General features: G+C 33.1%; 1 protein-coding gene across 6 annotated transcripts in view; it reads left to right on the plus strand.

Moving 5' to 3' along the window:
* GRIK2 (glutamate ionotropic receptor kainate type subunit 2) overlaps nucleotides 1-24,096 on the plus strand; it is a 366,043-nt gene that overhangs the window by 131,547 nt on the left and 210,400 nt on the right. For all 6 annotated transcript variants that reach the window (XM_048299919.1, XM_048299918.1, XM_048299920.1 and 3 more), the window contains 3 exons: nucleotides 9,278-9,459; nucleotides 12,883-12,936; nucleotides 15,725-15,898. In XM_048299919.1, coding sequence (XP_048155876.1) covers nucleotides 9,278-9,459; nucleotides 12,883-12,936; nucleotides 15,725-15,898 — 410 coding nt within the window. The remainder of the gene's footprint in view (nucleotides 1-9,277; nucleotides 9,460-12,882; nucleotides 12,937-15,724; nucleotides 15,899-24,096) is intronic.

Consider the following 24,096-nt stretch of genomic DNA (forward strand, 5'->3'; position numbering starts at 1 on the left):
ATATAAGCTGGAATGGCATGTAGTTCTGTTCCACATCTTTTCAGTCACCAGTTCAGAGAGGTTACAGCATTTGTAACACTTTTATTAAATATTTTTATTGAAGACAATAGATTTTTTAAGCTTTCTTTAATAAATTCAAATTTGATGAACTTATCATAATTAACAGCACTAATAATTTGGACAATGAAGATATATTATCCTGTCTGATTACACATTCCATAGTGTCTTTTAAATACAAAGTGTTTCAAGTGCTGTGCACAGTAGTTTCAAGTGAAAATGCAATTAGTAGTTCTGTGCTAAACCTGTTTGTGGTATTTGGATGTAGCTGGTTGGTGTATTCCTTTACTAAGACAGTTATTGCACCATTTATTCAATAAAGTTCAAAAATATTTTTCTAGTGCTATATGAATATGTCAGCAGTGTGGAGGATGTTATAAAGTTAAAATTTTACTTTCAAACACTTTTAGTCTTTATGCAGTTTGAATGTTAATAATTATTTTAGCTAGTTTTCTGAAGAGAGAGAGTTAAATTCTATTCTTTTTTGGTAAATGGACCTGTAATTGTTCTTTGAAAATAATTCTATTACAGATTTTCATTAATTTTTTGAAAAGTAAAATAAATGTTAGCAAGTTAACAAAATGCATGATTCTATCCTATCTTTCAGGAAAACTTGTACTACAGCCCTCACCCATATTTTGGCCAGTAATTGAATTTGGACTTACTGCAACAAGACTCAGTATTACAAAAACACAACTATGGATTTAAAATAAATAAATTTTTAATAAATAAATAAATAAATTTTATTTATTTATTAACAGAGGCGGAGGTAATATTCCCATAAGTTATAACAATGAACATATTCAAAATAGTGCTTTAAATTGTTTTGCATTTGTGGGTTTGAATAAACTTAAAAATTTAAATCTTACAGAAAATTGCCTTGGGAACACAAGATCAAAATAAATGTTTCTTTCATGAAGACTGAAAACTTTTTTATTATGTCCAAATACAGAAATATGTGAGAGGAAAACTAAGTGAAAAATGAAAGAGGAGTTTTTTTACTCAGCTAAGTGAAAAACTGAGAAAAGATCAGTTTCATATCTTGTATGGGGCATACATTTAAGATTTATCCAAACTTAAGTACACTTTTACTCCTATTTCAGTGTTACATATTTTGTCCTCTGGTTGGGGGAGCACTGTGAAATACAGTTGTGATGTCAGTCCCTTTGTGACTTGCTCTGCAGTCACTCAGTTCAAATATTACTGTCTTAATTCATTTCAGCTTCAATTATAGAGTTATCTTTTCTCTTGCACTCTTAGAAATTCTTTTTTTTTTAAAGCAAAAATATAACTGCTTTTGTTTCCAAGAATAAATGTGCTAAGCTAGTGGAAATTTCATCTGAGTATGTTAATTTATGTGTCTTTTCAAGCTAAGTCAATTTTGATTTATAGTAGACAGTGTTTTTTTATTTAGCTTTGTATAGTTTGATACACTAGTAATTCTTCTGTGGTATGTCTAGGAATTGCTAACTTGTTCTACTGCATCTTTTACCATTGATTCTGACATCTTTGACAAAATCTTTTATCCTTTGACTGTAATACAGCCCTTTTTTCCCCCTCTTCACCCTCATTAAACTGCGCTGCTCATAGATCAGGCACTTGAGAGATCGTATTTCATACAATTATTATAATTATTTTGAAATGCCCAGGACTGTTAATTCTTATTGCTGTCACCATCATAATACTGAATTAATGATAAAATTTTATGAAAATGTTCAAAAAAACATGTTTAGAAAACAGAATAACAACATTTCAAATCAGGCATATCATAATAGGGCATTTGACATATATAAATGTCAAATGTAGCTGGAGACTAGAAAACCATGGCAAATCTAGTATTTTAATAAGACATAATGTTGTCTTAACTTTCAGCATTTCCTTCAATTATGTTATTTTTTTCTTACATTTTCACATGTTAGATGCAAAGGTGAGGAAAGGATGGACAGGACTGAGTTTTTATTTTTATTTTTTTCTAACTGCCGTATGCTTTATCTGATAAGTACTTAGATGGCATGAAAAAAATTTTCTTCGTCTTGGTATGGTGATCTTCAAGATCAAAACTGTTCCATGAACTGAAGGCCTTCTCTGAACTTTAGTAGCACATTGATTCTCTCTTGTGGAACTGTGTTGGATGAAGTAGAGGGCTTTTTTCCACTGCAGTACTGCAAAGCCTTTGTTAGAAAAGAATTGTTACTGGAAATAAGGTGAATTGGGATTGGCTATTTACAACTATAAAAGAAAGATGTTCGCACCCATGCTCTGATGTGCTTGCTTGGCATATTTAAGGAAAACAATAAAGCTGATTATTGCCTTGCTCTTCAGTTACAGCTGGTTAGGCTGAAACAGCAGTACAATGCATTTAAATTTCTGATGCTAAGACCCAAGAAACAGAAAAATTAAGTGATATGCACAGTATCAAAAAAAAATCTTGACTGTCTATGGAGTTAAACCTGGATCCATAGTTTTCTTGTTCAGTGATTTTTTTTTTTTTTAACCCTAAAGGTAGTCTCTTCTATATATGGCATTTAAGTAATTGCAACTTCAATATTAGTCATGAATATAGTTTTAAACACTTGTGCTTTTCTGTACTAAGTAATTATTTAAAAATTATATTTTTTTAAGTCCAAAAGAAGGGGCATCAGGGTTTGAGGTTTTTTTATTGTTTGTTTGTTTTTTCTGGCCTAGTCTAGGCACTTTTAAATCTTCCACAATAATGAGGTTTGTATTTCAAATGCATATGCATACCTGCACACACGTGTCTAATTAAAAATATAGTTCTGTCTATTTTTTTGTTTGTTTTAGAAGGAAGTATTTTTCTCAGATATTAAGAATTGGAACAGGCTACCCAGGGAGATGGTGGAGTCACCATTCCTGGAAGTGTTCAAGGAAGGGACTGGACTTGGCACTTAGTGCTATGGCTTAGTTGGCATGGTAGTGTTTGGTCAAAGGTTGGGCTCTATGATCTTGGAAGTCTTTTCCAAACTGAATGTTTCTATGATTCTATTCTATTTCACAATCTGGGAAAACAAATGTAAGAAGAAAACTACCTGGAATGAAAAGTTTTCTCTGATTACTGGCATGGCTACCATCCAAGAGACAGTTTTTGAAAATATTTTTAGTAGGAAATAATGTAAATTTTATTTTTCCTCTCATACTCAGTGGTCCAGAACTGTCTTTTCAGGGTGACTAAAACTTTTGGTTAGTGATATGCTCAAAAGAACTATATTACCTAACCCCCCCACCCTTTCCTGTCCCTCTCCTCAAAAATCCCAACTTGATGATCAAATTATATTTTTCTAAAGCACAAACTACTGCAGTGTAAACTCTTTAAATGTGTTTGTATAGCCAAAAGACCACATATGGGCAATGTGGAACTTGGAATGAATTCTTTAGGATGTGACAGAACATGTCAACATAGCCTAAGGTTGTTCTGATTTATAAACAGTAGTTCTTCTGTATCTCAGAGGAAGAGTTTGGGGAGTAGTCACTACTGTATGGTTTGATAAGGAGATAAGTGCATAGATATAGGTAGTTTGACATTGTGCACCATTTATGCATCTGCATTTTTTCCCCCAAAAGGAAATTATGTTGCACAAATACACCTCCAGAAGTCATTTGAGCAAATACTACTATTATCGTGGGTGACTCTTGTGTATTGGCTTGCCCTCATGAATCTAATTTTTAAATTTTCAGCTAAAGACAATTGAAGCAGAATAGCTATATTTTTGACAAAGGGCTTGTTAAATAGAATTTTCTTTGGCAAAAATTCTTTTGAAGTCATTTACTAGACACATTTCCTTCTTTTTACTGATACAGTACTATTGTTTCCCTTGTAGAAGTCAAGTTTAACAGAAAAATAAGTCAACATAACACTAGATATCTTTGAACTCTTCTTCATGTCATTGCCACTAATCATAGTACATTTTAAATATTGCAAGTTGCAGATGGCATCAGACTCTGATGCATTAATATTTGTAAAATATATACATGCATACACGTACTATTCTGATTGCTTTCCAATCTTTCACCTACAAGATTGAAAAATCCTGCTAAAATGTCCAACTCTAAAACTACTAACAAGGAGCTGCATTAATTATGTTTGCAGTGAGGAGACAATTCTTTTTTCTGGACTACATATCTTAGAACTTTTTCCATTAAAAATACCATTGCTACTGTATCTTAATGGGATTAAATATAACTGATGATCATTTTAAGGATGGTTTACACTGCTGGAATTGAGTGAAATGATTTTAATGCAGTAAAAAAGCTTAATATTAATAAATATGAAAGGTCCATCAAGCTGTCTTTATCCTTTGTCTCTATTTTCTCTGTGCTTTTCTTAATGGTGTTGCTGTATTAGATATAACAGCACAGAGAACACAGAACAGCCCACTGTTTGAGAACCCCTGCTAGCTAGTGCAATTTCTTTGTAATCCTTTCACTAGAGGGGTTTTTCTTTTAGGTGAGAATGATAAAACTAAGCTTTAGAGTTCACGGGTAATCTCAGTGAGTTATTTTGCAGCAATGAATTGTTCCAGTTGATGCGAAACATTCTATCAATGCCAATAAACCAGTGTTCTCCTCCCTTCTACCCATACCCCTTTCAAAGCCCAATACACAATGAGATTTTTCTGAGACATAACCAAAAAAACTGGGCAGGGGGCTGTCAGGGAAGAAGAAGAGTACAGAGAGGTGTGAGAAGAAACAACTTGCTAAAAATAGAGAGGCTATTCACTGGTGACTCTGCAAAGCAGTATATTATTAGTTTTTGAAATTTTTGATGTGGTGAAGATAAGGAGTAGCCTTTTAAAGAGCATTAGTGTTTTCGTACAGAAAAAGGTTCATGTGTTCAGCCTATTGCAAAGTGCATTTGCTTGCATTCTTCCTGTGCAGCACAAAGGCAGCATTAATGGAAATGATAAATAGTTTGATGAGCAGGCCAGGTGGCGTAGCAATGGCCTGCAAGACTGCTGAGCTGGAGACAGGTTTTAAAACAAACTTGAGTCTCTTGCTTCCTGGACTGGTTGAAGTTGAACATGTCGAGGAGGTAATGTGATTGATCTCTTTGGAGGAAGATGCCAGCTGGAGAGCTCACAAACTGCTCCTTCAGGATTCTCCTTAAAGATGAATTGATGGCAGCTTCTGAAAAGAGTTACTCACACCGCACTCTTCCCAGCCATTCAGAGGTAGGGCTCTATCACAGTGTCTGCTAAAAGAAGGAATTGAGAGTTTAAAGGGACAGGAAAAAGGTGTCCCTGGTGAAAGAAAATGCAGGAAGTACATTCCCAAAATGCAGCTATTATTTCTATACTGTTGTAAAATAGATTTTTTTTGGGAGCTTATACATGCAAATGGTTGTATTCTGTTTGCTTTGGGAGTTTTTTGTTGGGTTTTTTTTTGCATTACACTGGGGTCTTGTAAATCCTAATAAAATAACAGGTCACCTTTTCATCTGAGGCCTGAAATTCATATTATATTTTAAATCAATTATTTAAAAATTATTCTAGACAAGTATTCAATTAAAAAAATTCTAGATCTCCTCAAAATCATGGTGAAGAAAGGACTTATCTTATCCTTAGCTTCATAGTCCTTACAGTTCTTGAATTATATTCCTCCCTTCATTGCAGGCTCTGATACCTCTTCTTCTGATAAGCTATATACGTGTCCTTTTGAAACTGTCCCTTTCTGATTCAGAAACTTTTATTTCTCAGTACGTGACAGCTTGTTACTTTTATCCTGCATAATCAACTTGTTATGACATTTCCTCTAATGTCAGACAACAGCAATGAAACTTTGGTATTAACAGTAGCTCAAAAATCTTAGTTAATGTAGAAACATGTTTGTTTTACCTAAAACTACTCTGGCCCTCACCTATATGTACAGAGGATAGAAGGGTAGAAATTGAGTCCCACAGACAAACTACACACAGCAGGAACCAGCAATCTTCTTTGAGTCTTAGGAATCTCAATCATCCAAATGGAGGAAGTGAAAAAATAGAACAAATTTTGGTAACATTTAAAAATGAAAGCAAACACTTAATTTGTCCGACTTCACCTGATGTATTCAGGACTATCTGTTAAGGAGACTAAATAAGGTAGATGTCGTTTTTTGTTACTCCAAGGCTTTAGTTTTACTGTAAAAAGCCTTTAACATATGATGTCTGATAGCAGTGAAATATTGAATTTCAAACAGATTGTTATTAAAGGATAGTGGCAGAATTTATATCATATGTGGATTGCGTGGTTACTTCTCAACTGTGCAATATTTTGTTCCCCTGGAACTTCTTTTGCCCATTGCTACTGCAGAAACTACTCTTGCAGAAGCTAGTATGTTAGGGTGTTCAAGGGAAGAGAAGATCAGTGACAACCAGAAGCTGGTAAGCTTTTATTGTCCGTAGATGAACCCAAGTGATGTAGTTTATATATAGGACCTTGCTCTTTTAGGTTGTATCTTTCCAGTGCTTAATGTTTAATTTGGTTACAAATAATGACCCCCTGCTCAATATTTAATCTAGAAAAGTTTTTGTTTGCATATGGTAGTGTTTTTGTTTGTTTGTTTGTTTTTAGATGAATTATGCCATTTTTCTTCAGGAAATTATTTTGGTGGGCTTTACTTTCCAGTGAAACAAATCTATTGTTTTGCACACTTTTTAAAACACAAATGCTACATTCTGAAGGGTAGATACAGTGTAGAAGGAAACTTCTAGCCTTTAATTAGTATTTAAAAGATCCAGCTTTTGAAGTGTGATCCAGAACTGGAAAGCCTTTACTTGCTCTCCATTCCCACTAATGCCTGAATGAGGAAATCCTGCTTCTCAACACTTTACCAAAGAAATAAAAAGTACCAGAGTAAGGTATGCTCAGCATTGTCTGATTTTCTTTTGTTCTGTGAGGTCAATCTCTTCAGCGAGGAGCTGTAGGGTAACTGTGGCAGTGGTACTTGCCACCTGTGACACACCTTCACAGTAGCACCCCACACCATGCACTCTCCACAGAGTGGCATGTCTTCAGTCCCTTGCAAGTGAGGGGGTTTTGTTTTCCAAAATCATCCTGTTGAGAGCCCAGCAAGCTGGAAGGGGTTGAACATATGCAAGTAAAAATTTTATTCCTTATAGTGGGTGGCCAAGCGGACTACTGAAGTGAGTAATTTAGTAGATTGGAACATGCTTTGTTCTCTGCCATAATCCATCTGAACTTTACAAATGCTGGTGGCTGGAAACATGGTGAAATATATATGTTAAAATTTTAAATATGGAAGTATGTGCTCACTGTAACTATTAATAAAATTAAATATTCTGCTACATGTAGGAACTATGAACAAGACTACACATTAAAAGTTTAAGTTTGCTTTTTATTTCACATTGATGAGGACAGGAGAAGAAACATAGCTTCGAAACCCCTGGAATTTGCTTATTTCTCAGATTTAATTTATCTTAAAATATATTTTGAGAAATCTCATTGGTTACTATTTGTTATTGACAGTTATTGAAGACATAAATACTTCTTCATGTACTTACCTGCTCATCTGTACTGTCCCAGCACTGAGGTCCAGTCAGTGCACTGAAGAGATGTGCATTCATAGGTTTTCTTCCCCATATCCTCACACTCAGGCTGCTTTGGTAGCTTTCTATCTTTTGTACTGCCTTCCAATGTGGTACTTTGTTTATTGCTCATCACTTCTCTATCAGATACATAAGTAATACAGAAGGCAGACACTGTAATAGTATTCTCCTTGTCAGCCCTTAATTGCTCCAGTATTAGTTCCTGCATCTGTAAATCTTCTATTTCACATTTTGGTGGGATTCTCTGAGGTAGTCCAATAATGATAAGATTTATGAAGATTACAACTTTTTTTTTTTTAAATTCTTGAACAGCCCAGTTAGGACCTTTAGGGACTGATGTTCTTGGGTAATTCTCTGGAACAGAACAAGCCTGGAAGTTTTGGAATTCTTGGATTTCAGCCACTACTGTTTCTTGAGGTTATCTCAGTTGGTTAGAGTACAGAGCTAATAACACCAAGGCTGTGGGTTCAATCCCTGTATGGGCCATTCAGTTAAGAGCTGGACTTGATGGTCCTTGAGGGTTCCTTCCAACTTAGAATATTCTGTGATTCTCAGACTAATTAAACTAAATGTTTAATTCATTAGGGTATTGGAGGACATTTACTTCAAAAACTCCTTAGGCAAGAAAACACTTCTTGTCATTCTGTAACAAATCTTGGACCAACAGTAAAAGACCAAAACTGTATTTTATTGGTGCAGGCAATGGGGATAGATCAAGGGACCTGTCAATTTGTAGTTTCTTACATTCATTTACTAAAATTTTGTAACTTAAGCTTGCTACAGAGAGAAAAGCAGCATCACTTTTCCCCTTTCCATCCCATCTCAAAGTTCCTTGACAGCTTAACAGTCCATCCCACCTCCAAAAGTGTAACAAAGGTGATTGGTGTAACACCTGAAAATATGAATAAAACATGCATATTAGGGACTCTGCCCTTTTGAGTAAACAATGCTTTGAAAGAACAGTTTGCAGTAGAGAAAGAACAATCAGTCTTCCCTTTAACACTTGCTGTATTAAAAATACTCAGCACTTGTACAGAAAACTTGATCAGGAATCACTGTAATGTTTTATACAATCAAATTAATTTCAAAGTCACTTCCACAAACATAGTAAATTTTGTTCTGGAGTGGTTTTGAATCCAAAACTTGCAGAATAGTGTAGAGCTGCTTTTGTCTCTTGCTGTTCTTTAAAAGGGGTTCAGTATAGAAATATGAGAACAGATTCACGTGAGAATGTTCTACAGTGCTGAAATTATTCACAACTTTGTATGTAAACTTAATTTATTAGTTCAGAGACTGGCTAGTCTGATTAAAAACTATTAGTCTGGGATATGGCTTTAATTGAATTAGAGTAATATGTTCTATGAAGAGGAATGTCATACTGCATGATAATGCTGGAGGAAGATTTGTCTGTCTTAAGGTAATCCTAACTGAGGCTGCTCACTGTCCATTAATATTAAGGGAAAAGAGACTTGTGATAAAGTGTTGGGAGTACAGATACTTAATTTTTCTTTTTCATAACATTTTTGTGTATCAGTTCCAACCAACTGAGAAGGGAAAAAAAATCAGGAAACTTTGAATGCTTATAGTATGTTCTCCTGCTAGCAGTTCAGGTTCTTGTTTTGATAATTTTCTTTTCTCCTGACTCCTGTTTTCTTTAAGGTCTCATTCGATTACAAGAGCTCATCAAGGCTCCATCACGGTACAACCTAAGACTAAAAATCCGTCAGTTACCAGCTGACACAAAAGATGCAAAGCCATTGCTAAAGGAGATGAAAAGAGGCAAAGAATTCCATGTAATCTTTGACTGCAGCCATGAAATGGCAGCAGGCATCTTGAAACAGGTAATCCTCATTTTGCTTTAGATGGCTTAATCTTTTTCATCCCTAATACATAAAAGTATTATCCAGACCTAATGGTATTTAACAAGCAGGGAAATTGTATGTCAGTTTTATTGAGGCCTAACTGAAAATCAGTCAAGGCTTTCAGAGGTAATTTTATTGGTGACACAAATCATAGGTGCTTTAATTATGTTTTTATAAAGAAACAGATTAATCAATTTATGTTCAGGAGGAACATGAAGGAATATTATTCTTTCAACTATGAAGAACTGGTACTTTGGAAAATTGATGCTTTAAGCATGGTTTTAAATGCTTGCTTAGTGTTATTTTATGTATCAAATCTGTATGCATGTATGTATATATTTATTAATATATTTATTTTTATTTGAGGCCTCCAAGAGGTGTATTCCTAATCAGGTAGTGATATCTGAATAGAGTGTTACCAATAGACACTATTAATGTCTTCCATTGAGAGGACAGAATTGATATCCCTATCAGAGCCATATTCTCTTTGCACTAATTTTGGAACTACAAAACACCCAAGTACATTTGGGTAGATGCTTTGAAAATATTGTGTGCAAGTAAGATGAGTAGGTGAGATACAGCTGAATTCCAGATACTTAACTGGCTCAGAGACCATCTTCCCCATAGTTTTTAATTAAGCTATGACTTCCAATAAAGAGGATAAGGAGAATACCTAAACTGAAACAGTGTTCTACACTTCTAATGCATAGCTTTTAGTGGCTTTAATTCATGTTTATATTATGCTTGCTGGAAAACTGTAGGGTCTAAATTGAAAGCAAAATATATTTAAGAGTTGGAAATATACATCTCTTTAGAGGTACTTATGGGTATTATTGCGGGTACAATTAAAATTGCTAGTTAACCTACACGTAAAATAGAATTTCTTTTCTTTATTGTTCATTTATTGAAAAACTTTTATTAATTCCTAGTAATTTTAAACCTCTGCTGGTGTTTTTTTCTAAATGTAAGCCTAGTTATTCTAGTTCTTTAGCCCAAATCATTAAATGTACATTTCATTATTTTAAATATTTTAAATGTAAACAATGCAGATGGAAAATGTGTTGATGGCATTATTAAGATGCAATACTAACAATTACTCCATCAAGATACATTACTTATACAGTACCTAGCACTTTTTAGGTGAAAAGGAACTTTTATTTCACAGTATACAATATTGTGAAAAATGTATGAATAGAGGGAAATGGGAACAAAATGAAAAGCATTGTATCTTTAATCATGTCCCAGGTCCTAAGAGTGAGGACTCAGGCTCTTTGAATCAAACTGTAAACTGTTCTATCAAAGTATGCTGCTCATCCTAAAGATTACAGAGGGAAGATACAGAAAAAATTCTTTCATGAGTGTTTAGATCTTTATACAGATTCTGTAGATTTTTACTTTTTCATTCAGGTCCTATACTGCAATTCTTTAAATATGCCTAAAATTTGTGGTTCTGAAGCTGAATGTGAGCACTTGCTGTCAAAATTGACACAAGGGATTTTGAGAATATATTTATTATTTAGTGTTAATATTCCAAATATAGTGTTTATAAGTGATTATTGAAAAAAAATCTCTATGTATCTATTTCTGAATTATTACCTGATCCACTTTTTTTCCTGGTAAGGGAGGGATGAATCTGGGGAGACATGACAAGGAGTTTCAGCTTGAGAGGATGATTGGAAAGATTAACAGTGAAGGTGGTGGAAGACAACACAAGTTGAAAATAGAAAAAACAAAGTACCTTGAGAGCCCAGTGAAATGGCAACTACTCTTTGCTGGCCAAAAATACGTAATGAAAAGTAAAAAAAAAATCCCATTAATCAGACAAGCATACTTAAATTAAGGCAAATCTCACTGTTATGTACATCACCAGGCAACCAGGGAACGCATACATAATTTAAAAGGTTAGGGAAGCACTGTAATAATGAGAACAGAGAAATTACAATGTTTGAAGAGGAAAAAGAAGTGAGATCTTTAGAGAAGTGAGAAAGTGAAAGAAGGAAGACCTGGAAAAGAGGCAGCATCATCGCATAGCAGAATAAAGAACATGCGTAGGATGTTGTGTAGGGATCCTTTGGAGTATGAAAGACTTGATTAGAAGCAGTTATGATATAGGTGACTGCAAATGTATTACATATATAGAGGAAGATACTTTGGTTTTATTAAAAAAAAGTTCTAAAAGCTAAGAATGTTGGTAGTTGTAAGGTTCCTAACAAAGTTATAATACTTCTCATAGGAATGTGGTTTTCCTGTGTTTAAGAGAATTTAACTGCTACTGGAACACTATAGTTCTAAGTACTATTGTGGAATTCTAAATACACAAGTATAGGCATTCTTTGGAAAAGCAATGTGTTTTCTTTCAAAATCTCGTTTAAAATATAAAATCTGATCTGCAACTGGCATTTGGATTAGTTTTAGATTTTTTCCCTGGAAAGGATCATATAGACTATTCATTTAATCAGTTTTTAGGCAATGTCACAAGTAAAAAGTCTCCCATAGTCTTCAGAACGCTGACAATTCTTTTTAATACAAATTCTGGTATTGTCCCAATAGTGTAATTGTGGCCTTCAGTGTCTTTAAAGAGGTCCATCTGGTAGCAACTTAGCAAAGAATTCCTTTGATAATTCCTGGAAAGGAAGAAATACTAAGGCAGCTTTTGTGCAGAGCATGAAGATACATGCTTTTCAGGAGAAAATGCCCTTCATAAATAAATATGATGAGACATAGATTTTATCTACAAATATTAGTTTTTATGCAGTTGAGAGGAAAGCATGAATTTTTAAAATGCACAGTTTACCAAAAACTACTTGGTATTACATAGTTAGCAAGAGTGAAGAAGGTACTGGATAGATACCTGAATTTATAAAGTAATTCTATGAATATTTGTTCTTAAATTTTATTTAAGTGGTATCTGTCTTGCTGTTCAAAATTTGACTCAAGATAATTTTCTTCCATGGTTGGAAAAATGTGCACATGTATAATATAGCTTGGGTCCTTCTTTTAAATGCATGTTATTGTTCATCAAAATAGCAAAAAAAATCCTATTAGGTAATTCATTTTAAGGGAAGGGTTCAATAATGAATGAAAATATTGTCGACTCAAATTTTGTGTTGTAACTTAATGTATCCATTAGTATGTAAAAATACAAGCCTCTTTTACATTTACTGCACTAAACAGCCTAATAATATTCTTTCTATCAGAAGATCTGGTTCATAAATTCCTTTAATAGTCAGTAATCTTCTCTAACTGCTAAGAAATGACTTGCTTGACCTAATTTTAGTATAATTCCAACCCTATAGTCTGATCTTAGTAGTGTTCTTTTGCAGCATTTCATTTGCAAAGTAAGTGTGGTAAAAATGTATTATGTGGCCTCAGAAACATTAATCTTTTGTTTATTTTTTCAAGGCTTTAGCTATGGGGATGATGACAGAATACTATCACTATATCTTTACCACACTGGTAAGTGGCTTGTAAAAACATAGTGATGACATAAAACAAAGATGTTACTTTCCTAATTATATTACTTAAGAAAGTGGAAAAGTTCTTTCTGGAATGGGGTGTGAGTGCAAGATGTTTTCTTTGCTGAGTCTTCTTACTTTCAGTGAAAACTCATCAGGATGGTTTAATTATTGTTCAATAGTGTGCCCTGGAAACTGGTAGACCAGAAAAAGCATCTGACTGTAGCACTGCAGTTTTTTACTGTCAAGGAAGGATAAGTGTATAATTCATAAATCATTGTTTATTTTATGCATTTTGTCCTTTTTATCTTTTAGTTATTTGTATGTGAAGATTATGACATTTTAAAATTTACTCATATATTCCATATTTTTAATCCAACATTTTACAAGGTATTTCTTCTCTGTCATATGATTCGTGAATAACTTGGTGTGAATCTTAGCAGCATTTTACTTAACAATTCGCATGAGCTTTTTAGGCGCACGAATTATGCAATATTCTTTGGTGTCCACTGTAAATGTAACTTAGAAGGAATTTGATCATTCTTGGATCTATCACTTGCAATAAATGAACATTTAAAATGCGAATGCTCTTACAAAACATAACAAACATACATGAAGACCTTTTTCCTGCTTACCACAACCTAACTAGAAAGCAGTTTAAAAGTTGGCAAAATACTATTCTAGAGACTACGGAGTCTCTAGAGTTGTGTACATTTCTCTATCTTGAATTTGCATTCAATTTTGTCTAATTAGATTGCAGTTCATTACGTTTCTTAAAATAAAAGTATGAGAAAAACATGAGACAGATGTGCCTTGGCAAAACCATGCTTGAAATGACCGATGTTTAAAGTCACATTGATGTTTAAGTTCCCATGAAAATGAGTCCTTTGTGGTAGGGTAGGAGTCCTCTTCCAAACCACAAAACAGAAGTTCATGGAAAGTGTTAACATGAAATAGCTAGTTGAATAGAAAGGAAAATAATTTGTGAAGTTCAAAGGCCAACCCTGCAAAAATACCTGTCTTATTTTAGAAGGGTAAATTGTCCTATCACTTATAGATTGAGGATTGCATGCAATAGAATTTCCCTCACTAAATAGATTTCCCTCCATAAAAATGGATTATAGATGTTTCAAAGGTTTTTTTTTTATTTTTATGACTTTTATTTTCCTATTGATGAAAATTTTTCATTTGAGGGCTATGCTGTCCATTGGCATTGAATTTTCACTCTTAAACCTCTATTTAAAAACCAGAATTTTCTGTCATTTACTTATTAGAACATTAGATTTTCTATGGACACAGGAGTTTTATATTGACTTGAAACTATAAAGAGATAATTTACTGTGCACAAACATATGATAGATTTTGATTTTGCAGTGTAGCTCTGGAACTTGCATCAGAATTTAGCTGTTTTGATATATTAATTGCTTCTTACCTGACATGGCGAAAGTCCTGTCAAATAAATTTTCCAGTCACAGTGCTTACAACAGTCTTCTGTGTAATCTCCTCTTGATTGATTCAGGATCTAATGCACTAGCTCATTAATGCACTGACCTGTGTCCATTTGTGATATATGCGTAATAATATTGTGTATATTTATTACATTCCAGTGTAAACATGAATGTCTTTGGGTTAAAAAATCGCATTCAAGGTTCTGACTTCTTGTACAGTGAAAACTGAAAGAATTTTTTAAAGAGAAAAATGTAACTTAGTTCTAGTTCCGTCCAACATTTCATTTGCAATAAAATGTTTTACTTCTTCGTAAAGAGGATGTGAATTAGGTTATTTTAAATGAATTTTGACACAACTTAATATCTTAAATATTATGTATGGGAAATTATATCATAATTGCTAGCTACAGAATTAAAAATGAGTAGTGATTGATAACTGGTTGATATTTTTGTTGGCTTAGTGATGTTAACAATGGGTGTTATATTCTGGTTTTCCATAGCACAATATTTAATCTTCTTCAGCTATAGCCAATAAACAAAATGGATTCAGGCAAGCGTTACAGCTAACACTACCTGACAACAAAAATTAAATTAAAAATTAGATTAATGACTAGCTATGAATTATGGGGAAGATTTCTATGTTCAATAAACTACGTTATAGGGAAATAATATGTTATCTATAACCTTGATTACATCTTTTCTCCATATTCAAGACTTGATCTTAGACCTGAGTTTCCTGATGTCAAGTACTGTTTCTACATTGCGTCTTAGGATTTGATCAAAGCACTAAGACACCCTTGAATTTATTTTCTTGAGCCAAAATTTGATTAAATTTAAAGCCTTGTACTTTTTCCCGTGTCCCTGCTCACCACCACCCCCACTCCCCACCCAATTCCGTCCACCAATTTACCCTCCTAAGATTAACATGTTTAAGTTTTACTGGGAGGGAAAGCGCAAGGAAACTCTTGTTCAGTTTATTTTACTATTTCATATCTGTTTGATTTCTTCTAAGTTCAAGAACTAGCAATTAATATTAATATTTAACAATTAACGATAATATTTAAGCTTAGTGTTGTATTTTAGCCTACCTAGTAGTAATACAGTTCTGTAATTGGACTAACATTTCCTGAAAGTCTGTTCTTCCACTGAGAATCAGATTACTCCCACTATAAGGGCAGCCAAGTTACTTGCTCACAGACCGGGGCCCCCAGACAAGCAGAACACACTTCCTAGCATAAACAGCACTGAAAAATTACCATGCCTTCATCTGGGGAGATGGTCCAGCAATTGAAATAGCAATTGTAGTGTATTACAGAATTTATACAATGGTAATTTTTTCAGGACCTGTTTGCCTTGGATGTGGAACCCTATCGGTACAGTGGTGTTAATATGACTGGATTCAGAATTCTAAACACGGAAAATACCCAGGTGTCATCTATCATTGAGAAGTGGTCTATGGAGCGCTTGCAAGCACCCCCGAAGCCTGATTCAGGTTTGCTGGATGGATTTATGACGGTATGAATACCAGTATTTGGTTCCTTTTTTTTATATGTTTGTGAAGCGAAAAGAAAATTTAGCTTTTTGTTTGTTACTAAAAGTATTTAGAGGTATGTAACCAAAAATTATTTTAAACATGAGTCAGAGAGTAACTGTGATATTTCTGTTAATATTTTTCAAATTGAATACATGACTATATTAACTTTTTTTCAAAATTACACGTACTGCATTTTTTTTCAAATTATAATGCCATATTCTAAATGTCAAAATCACCTAGTCCGTATTTCCCTAATTTGCTGGTGAAAATTTTTTATGGGACAAAAATCAAGCTAATGACAATTATCTCTTTCTCTGTCTTTTTTGTCTTATTCATTTACAATTCATAATAATTCATAATGTGTACTTTTAAATTTTTACATAAATCCTGTTATAAAATATTTTATTTATATTATAAACAGCACCTTTTTACTATCTTTTCCACTTTCTGTGCCTTCAGATTAATCTGATTAATTAATCTGGTTGTTTATTTTTACTTTTTCCTTCCATTCCCATTATTCTTTGGCCTCACTTCAGTTCATAAAAATCACAATTATATTCCTGCATATAAACTTCCATTGTTAGGTTTTGGTGAGTTTCTGTTCATTAGATGGAATTAAATCTGGAATTTTAATGTCAAGAAGGGATTTATTTTAAAAAATATCCTACATTAGGTCTGATTTAGTCTTCAAAAATTGGAAGATTTTCCACTTTGGCCACTGAGCAATTTAAGTAGTTGGGTTTTGTTTGGCTTTGTTTTTTTTTTTGGGGGGAATTTTTTTTGTTTGTTTTTGTTGGGGTTTTTTTGTTGATTTTCTTTAGGCTTTTCATCTTCCATTTGAAAAATAGCAAATTCTATTTCTTGAAGACAGGAATTTTAGTAATCTATCAGATTGCGTTAATTATTCCACGTGACACAGCTAATCAACAATCTTTTTCTACTGATAAGGTTTAAGGATCTTAAAGATATTAGGTACTAAACTACAATAAATATTTTAACAAGTTAATTTAATTTTTTTTCTGGAAAATTACCCTTTTTAGAGAGAAACTTTTTTTTAATATACTTACTGTATATAATGTCTTGAACATGATAACTTGAAACATTTTAAATTTTGTTTACTAATTTCCTTGCACTGCACTTTACTGATTACTTCATACAGTAGTTTAAAAGTTATATTGTTCATATTTCTAAATAATTTCAAACAAGCAAATGAACCCCTGAAAATCTGAAAATTGTGTGAAGCATACATCTGGTTTATATATAACTGCTACTTATTACTGTAAGTCATTGTTTCATGCTTCCTTGCTTACATTAATACTTTCTTTTTTTTACTTTTTCCTTTTTGAACTTAAAATTTTCATCACTTCTCATTCATTGTAGCTGTATCTTTTATGTATTGATCAAAGATGTAACTGATCTCAAACCATTGGATATTTACAAAGATCACTACTGATAATTACTTTATGAGAACTTAGGGCCATGGTGAAAAAATAATGGAATAATAAATATTGGAATAAAGTTCTGTGGGCCCAGTGCATGTTTTTCATCTCCTGTGGTGCTGTAAAGAAAGTGCTTTTCTCAGAAAAGCTTCTGATGTGAGGCAGAAACCTATAATTGCTAGTGTATGACTGTGTAAGAATAATACTTCACACCATTAGTTTGCCTCAGGATAGAAAAGTATTAAAAAGTGCATGAAAAACACAGTGGCTTCTCTTCTGGACCTTTAAGAGCCCTCTGTGCTCTAAGTGGAACCAAGTGTTCATACAGACTGGGATGAATATTTTCTATTCATTCTTTTTGTTGATTAAGCATGTAAATGTTCTTTGATTACCTGGGTTTTAAATACCTGAGACATGTAGATAATATTTAAACTATATTTAAAGGGCAATCTTGGCAAGCATTATGAGATTACAGAGCTCTTTTTATCTGGCCCTTAGATACAGAAAAACCATCCACAGCATGTGCATTTGGACGGTGTGAAAGTCACATCATGATGCCATTGCACAATATTCTTTCTGTGCTCAGAATAAAATAAGCCACTTTACTGACTTATTACCAGTGAAGTTGTAAAATCAGTTGTGTAAAATTTGACTTTCATGTCACTGTTGTTCACTTATATTTAAAGTCAGAAATGGACTTGGGAGTCAAAGACTCTCCATAGATATTGCTGCTATGGAATACTCTAACTGATATGGGCTGGACTGGAAATATGTTTTATTTTCACTGGTTGATAAAGGCTACAGCTTAATCAGAAAAAAATTAGCAAAAAGACTGCTTAATGGGAATGCATTCAGCCTGAACCACATAGCTAAATGGCATTTAATCACACTTTAAAACACCTGAAACTCATGCCAAATAAAAACCTGAGGCTTGTATAAAACATTTAGAGACCTAGGTGAAGACTAAATGTTTTCTGGGGGTGTAAAACCATAAAACCAGACAGTTAAGGATTTCAAGGTTTTTAAGCTCCAGTGGTGTTTGTGTATGTGTAAGGTACTTCTACCCTTCACTTTTTCACCATATTGATTTACCCTTATGACAGTTTGAACTATCAATATAACTCTGACATTGCTTTTCCTTATTTATGATGCATAGAGTTCCCAATCTTAATGGTTGTTTCAAGGTCTTTTCTGTAGGCTTGTATAATTCTCTAACTAGAATACAATTTTCCTCTTAATTATCTTACCTTTAGTATCCCGATATAATAAAAAGTTGTTATAAAATTCCATCTCATCCCCTTATAATGTTCCAAGTCAAATTTTCGAGTGTGAATCCTGTTGAGTTCAATTATGATAGTTTTGCCTTTGTTTCTAGGCTGTTCCTCAGCACAGCTCTGAAAAGGGTGATGGTTTAGCACACCTGAGAGGAAAAGTGATCAAAATCAAATATTCAATCACATTTCACTCTCCTCTTAGGATTTCTTAAGTATTTCTTTGCATGGACTTTGGAGAAAAAAACTTATGTGTATAACAAAGAAAGTAAATGCATTCTATGATTTAGCAGAGTAACTACAGTACAACTGGCTTTTTCCATGACTGCAGAAAATCTGTAGAAATGTTGGAAGTCACTTGCTGTGTTGTGTCAGACTATACACACTTTCTTTACGCAGTTTTCTTGAGGTAAAATGTATGCTTGTTTATTAAAAATGATTTATAAGAAATGTTTTCTATTAAAGTCTAAACTAATTTCTAAACAAAATGAAAAATGTGAATATTCTTTTAATATGATACATAGAAGTTCTGAGGAGGTCTTGCTGGTCTACTCTTATTGAAGAGATTTTTCTATCATCATTCACATACTAATAGATCTAATTTATGCTTTTGGTGGTTCTTTCATATTTCCTAATGTCTGAGAATAATCAAAATGATACTTGTCCTCATCACGTAGAAAAAATAATCTAAATGTGTTGCTATTCAAGTATATTTGTATCTTTTTAACTATTACACACTTGTGCAGATATGCACATGCACACTACGTATAGCTTACTAAGCTACTTAAATTGTTATATTTATTTCTTAAATTTCTAATGGTCCTTTTTATTTTAAGTATTCTCAGCAGTCTAGTATTTACTTTGATCATTGTTTTTGTATCACCATGCTCTCACTGATCAGAAAAAAAGAAAAATACAGTACTTAAAAAAGTAAATATCACATGAAACTGGGACATGCCTTGGCTTTTATTTCTTATAATAAAGTACAGGAATTTGTCAATTATAATTTTACCACAGGTAATAAACCATGCCTTTAGAAAATTGCAGAAGAAAAGAAGAGTCAAAGATCAAACTGTTGCAATACTTTATCTCTCTTGCTAGTAGAATTAACTGTATCCAACGTTTCAGTGTCTACGTATCATCGTCTTGTTTCTTCTTGTTACTTGGGTGAAAAACTCCAAAGGAAACAAAGGATTCGTTTTTGCCCATTTAAAATCGAAGTCCCTTTTTTTTTTCAGACTAGGACAAACTTTTTAATTAATTCTGACTTGATTCTGCACTTCCTGACTTAATTCAGCAATACATATAAGTGAGTTTTTTTAAAATTTGGCTTCTTACATATTTCCAAATAAAATCCAAAGTGGCTACCCTATGAAAATCAAATGGACAAACATCCATTCATTCATGCATTTCCCTGCTTGTCACCACATGTTCTTGTTAGCAGTTCAAAAAGCACTTTATAAAAGTTAAACTCCAGACAGAGTGGGTTGTTAGCATTTGAACCTTGTACTATCACATTTCTAAACAACTTCTAACTAGATTGAAGCTCTTTAAACTATTCTCTGATATACCATATACTCATTACTGTTATTTTTCACCAACTTTATACTGAATTCTGACATTTGAAAGTGGTTGGTACTTAGCAACCACTTGAACAGAATGACTTGGCATTAATAAACACACACTATTTTTCAACCACATTATGATTTCTTCTTGAAAAATGAACTTACAGTACGAGTCAATAAAAACCCCAAACAAGCCACAAAGAAATAAAAATAATTTTTATCACTTCAGCTATTTTTTTTTCTTAAAAAGTTTGGATTTGCAGAGGTTCATCCTTATTTTAGTCTGAAGTAAAATATGAATTTTGAGTTTTCCTGCAAAATGGAAAAATGATAATTATTATGACTGAATATTTTCATTAAATTCTAGCAGTATTGTATAAGTAGAAAAATCTGGAAAGCAGAGGGGCAACATACTATATTAAAGAAACCTTACTTTGGTAGACTTCACTTGTTGAGTCTGTACAAGTATCACATCAAAAGAGGAAAAAACCCACAAAACCCTGAGCACACATACACTTTCACATTTATATATGACAGCCATGATTCACACCAAGCAAAATAGAGCATAAATAAAGTGTTATGAGTTCAGAATTCTTTTACTCTACCACTATTAATCTTCACAGTTTTCTGTGCCTCAAGTCAGAATTTAGCATGCATAATTAAGATGACCTAACAAGCCCTGCTGCTTAAATAACATAAAGTTTTCCTTACTAATTGCTTTTGCCTATCATCTAATTCAGCTATCTGCTTTCGTCTTCTCTAGAAAAGAATGTGATTTTTTTTTTTCTATTCTGACTATTGATTCTATTCTTTAATGCCCACTTTAGTAGCTATATATGGGAGGTGCAGAGAAGCACTGTGGTACTTCTTGAATGCAAGAGCCAAGGTCAGTGTTTAGGCATTTACCCCAGAAAAACCACAATTTGCAGCTGATACATTTTGTGTGCTGTCTGGCAGAATGGAGCATTAGTTAGTCAAGCACTTTCTCTTTTCACTACTAATTATCTTTTTTAGTTTTTTGCCTTTTTTTTTTTTATTAGTTTATCAGTAAATGAAAATGATAATTGAAAAAAACCCCTGAAATTTAGAGTGATATTAAATACTGTAGGGGAAATCCTAGAGATTTTTTGCATATGCAGAATGGATTTATGATTCATTTCTGTGCATGGGAGTTTCATTTGCTAAAAAAAAGGGAGATGAAATTTTATTAATAAAGTTTTGAAATTTTTAAAGCTGATGTACAGACTTCCTCCGATAACGAAAATAGATTCAATAATATTTTCTTTAAGTACATAACTGTAAAGAAGATGCAAAGATCATGAGAAGAGATTCTAATACCTTCATAATTATCCTTAATTGAAGGACTATACAAAGGCATTTACTCACAGAGCTGCCTAGGTAATTAATTTTGAAACTAGGCATTTTAAGAGATATGGTAAAAATCCTGAAGTTATAATTCCTTTGGTATTTGAGAATGGAAATAAAAGAGAGAATAATGTTGGATTTCTAAGTGTGTAGATATTTTTCCCTAATTAGCTCTTCATATTTGCACACAAAAGACTGGGGGGGATATATTTATATATTATATTCTTTGTTCTCTTTTTCCCCTGACTGTAAGAAAGCTTCCAGTAAGCAACCTCTCTATGTCTAAACCTTGTGACTGTTTTGTAAAATCTAATTTATCTGAATGTTCACTTTCTTAGCTCTGTGGGTATGTTAACTTAATATTCTCAGAACTTATGTTGAATCCAAGGTCAAGATAAAGAATTGATAAAAAATGTATGGTCAAACAGTGAGTATAGATGGACAACAATGAGGTATTTCCAGTTGCATTAAATCAATCTGTTTAAAAATCCTAAAACCTTGTAAGGAATTGGACCAATACATGAAGACTGTGTTAAATGGCCACAGGTAATCAGGTGAAAGAGCACAGTAATCAACCAGATTTCTCTGATTTATTTTTGGTGAAGGTTTTTGAATCATGTTAAACTAGCTTGGTTAAGCTACTAATGTTAGAAAGTGTACCCTTTTTTTGCATTATAAAAAATTGGAAAAGATTAAGAGAGTAATCCAAAATTAAAAAAAGGGATTCAGTTCTTTTATCATGTTATAACCAAAGCTTAATGATGTTTTTCATGAAAGAGATAAATAACTCCCATGTCTGATAATTGAGCATTAATAATACTGAGGGCACTCTTGCTCTGAAAGATAAGTATGTATTTCCCAAGTTCTTTGCTCTACTTAAAAACAAGCAAACAAGCAACAACAAAAAACCCCGAACAAAACCCCAGTCCAACCAAACAAAACAAAATAAACCCACTCCCTCAAATCCCAATAATTTTAATCTAGGTGTTGCTAATCCATTTTAATCAAGGTTTGGGTAAACAGCATGATCCAAGTAAAAGAGTGAGTTTAAAAAAAAAAGTGAAGCTGTAATAAGTGTGGGTATTAGAATTTAACCAAGTAGAGTTAAAATGATACTCTTAATTACTGACTCAAGAAATCCAAAAAGGGAGATTCAAAAATGGAAATATACTCTATTAGCATTATTTTTATTTTGCATATTTAGTTCAATATATTTTTTAACCTAATTTTGTTCTGCATAAATTTCATAGTTTCTGAGAAGTTTTCTCCAAAATTCTTTTTTTTTGCATACCTCATAAAGGAAGCAAAAAAATTATGGTGTAATTCAGGGTTTTTTTCAGCATACTCCTGGAGCTTGTCTGACTTTGTTTATCCTTGATGTCAGTATTTTCAGTGATAGTACAAGCTGTTGAATAACTTGATACAAATTAGTAATTTAGTTTTCCTGATGGTAAAAGGATATTTGTGAAACCGCAATCTCTTATCTGCAGATGACAATATGGAAATAACAGTTATATTTGGAATAGCTACTAAAATAATAATTTAGTAACTGCTATCAGGCACTGTGACTGGACAGGAGAACTGGATGAGAAGAAGGTGCTGTTAAGGTTCCCAGGGTGAAAAGATCAATAAAAATAAAAAGAAATACTTGTTACAGAAATAGAGTCTTGGATTCTGATTTAGAGCTTCAAAGGGTATATCTTGTTATGTAGACAGCTTTATAATTATGCCTTAAGCTAAAAGAATTTTCTGGATTTGCTGATGAGATGTGTTTAGTAACAGTGTAGCAACAAATGTGTACTTCAAAGGAAATACTAAACAATTACTCATTACTGCATTACAAGCTGAGAATCTCCCCTAGGCACAGTTAATTTCGTGAGTTTAGGGACTATGCAGGATTTCATGCTGTAAGATGTTTTAGAAATGATTTGTCAGCTATTTTGGGAATTAATTGCATTATTACATATTTGAGTACTGTATACAGTAACTTTTACAATTTTAGGAGACAGGATAGAGCAGAAACCTATCATCCTATCCCAAAGGAAAGATATGTCCAAGTGCTGTATAGCATCTAGCAGAAATTGCAGTTTCTCTCCTATGGAAGATTTAGTTGAATTCTTCCAGGTGTGGTTTGAGGATGTATGTATATATTTATAAATATACTAACATTACCATTTATTTTTATCATGCTTTCATGTTAGAAATCTGCATGCTGCTACATCTTTACAAAGCAATAGAGGAAACTCAGTGTAACAGCAAGTAGAGAAATGGCAGAGCTTGTGCAATCTGCAGGATCTCCTACACAGTGTAGAAGAGTAGCTGAAGCACAGGTTGTTTTTTGAAATAGGAACTTGAGTGCCTTTTCTCAGGAAATATGCACGTGTCTGCACTGTATAGAATTTAAAGTCTGAGGACTGCAATTAAGTAACCATAATCTGTCAAAGATTACATTTCTAAAGAAGGGCAATGAAGCTGGTGGAGGGTCTGGAGCACAAATTTTATGAGGAGTGTATGAGGGAGCTGGAGTTGTTTAGCCTGG

The sequence above is a fragment of the Corvus hawaiiensis genome, chromosome 3 (assembly GCF_020740725.1).
Source record: "Corvus hawaiiensis isolate bCorHaw1 chromosome 3, bCorHaw1.pri.cur, whole genome shotgun sequence".
Classification (NCBI taxonomy): Eukaryota; Metazoa; Chordata; class Aves; order Passeriformes; family Corvidae; genus Corvus; species Corvus hawaiiensis.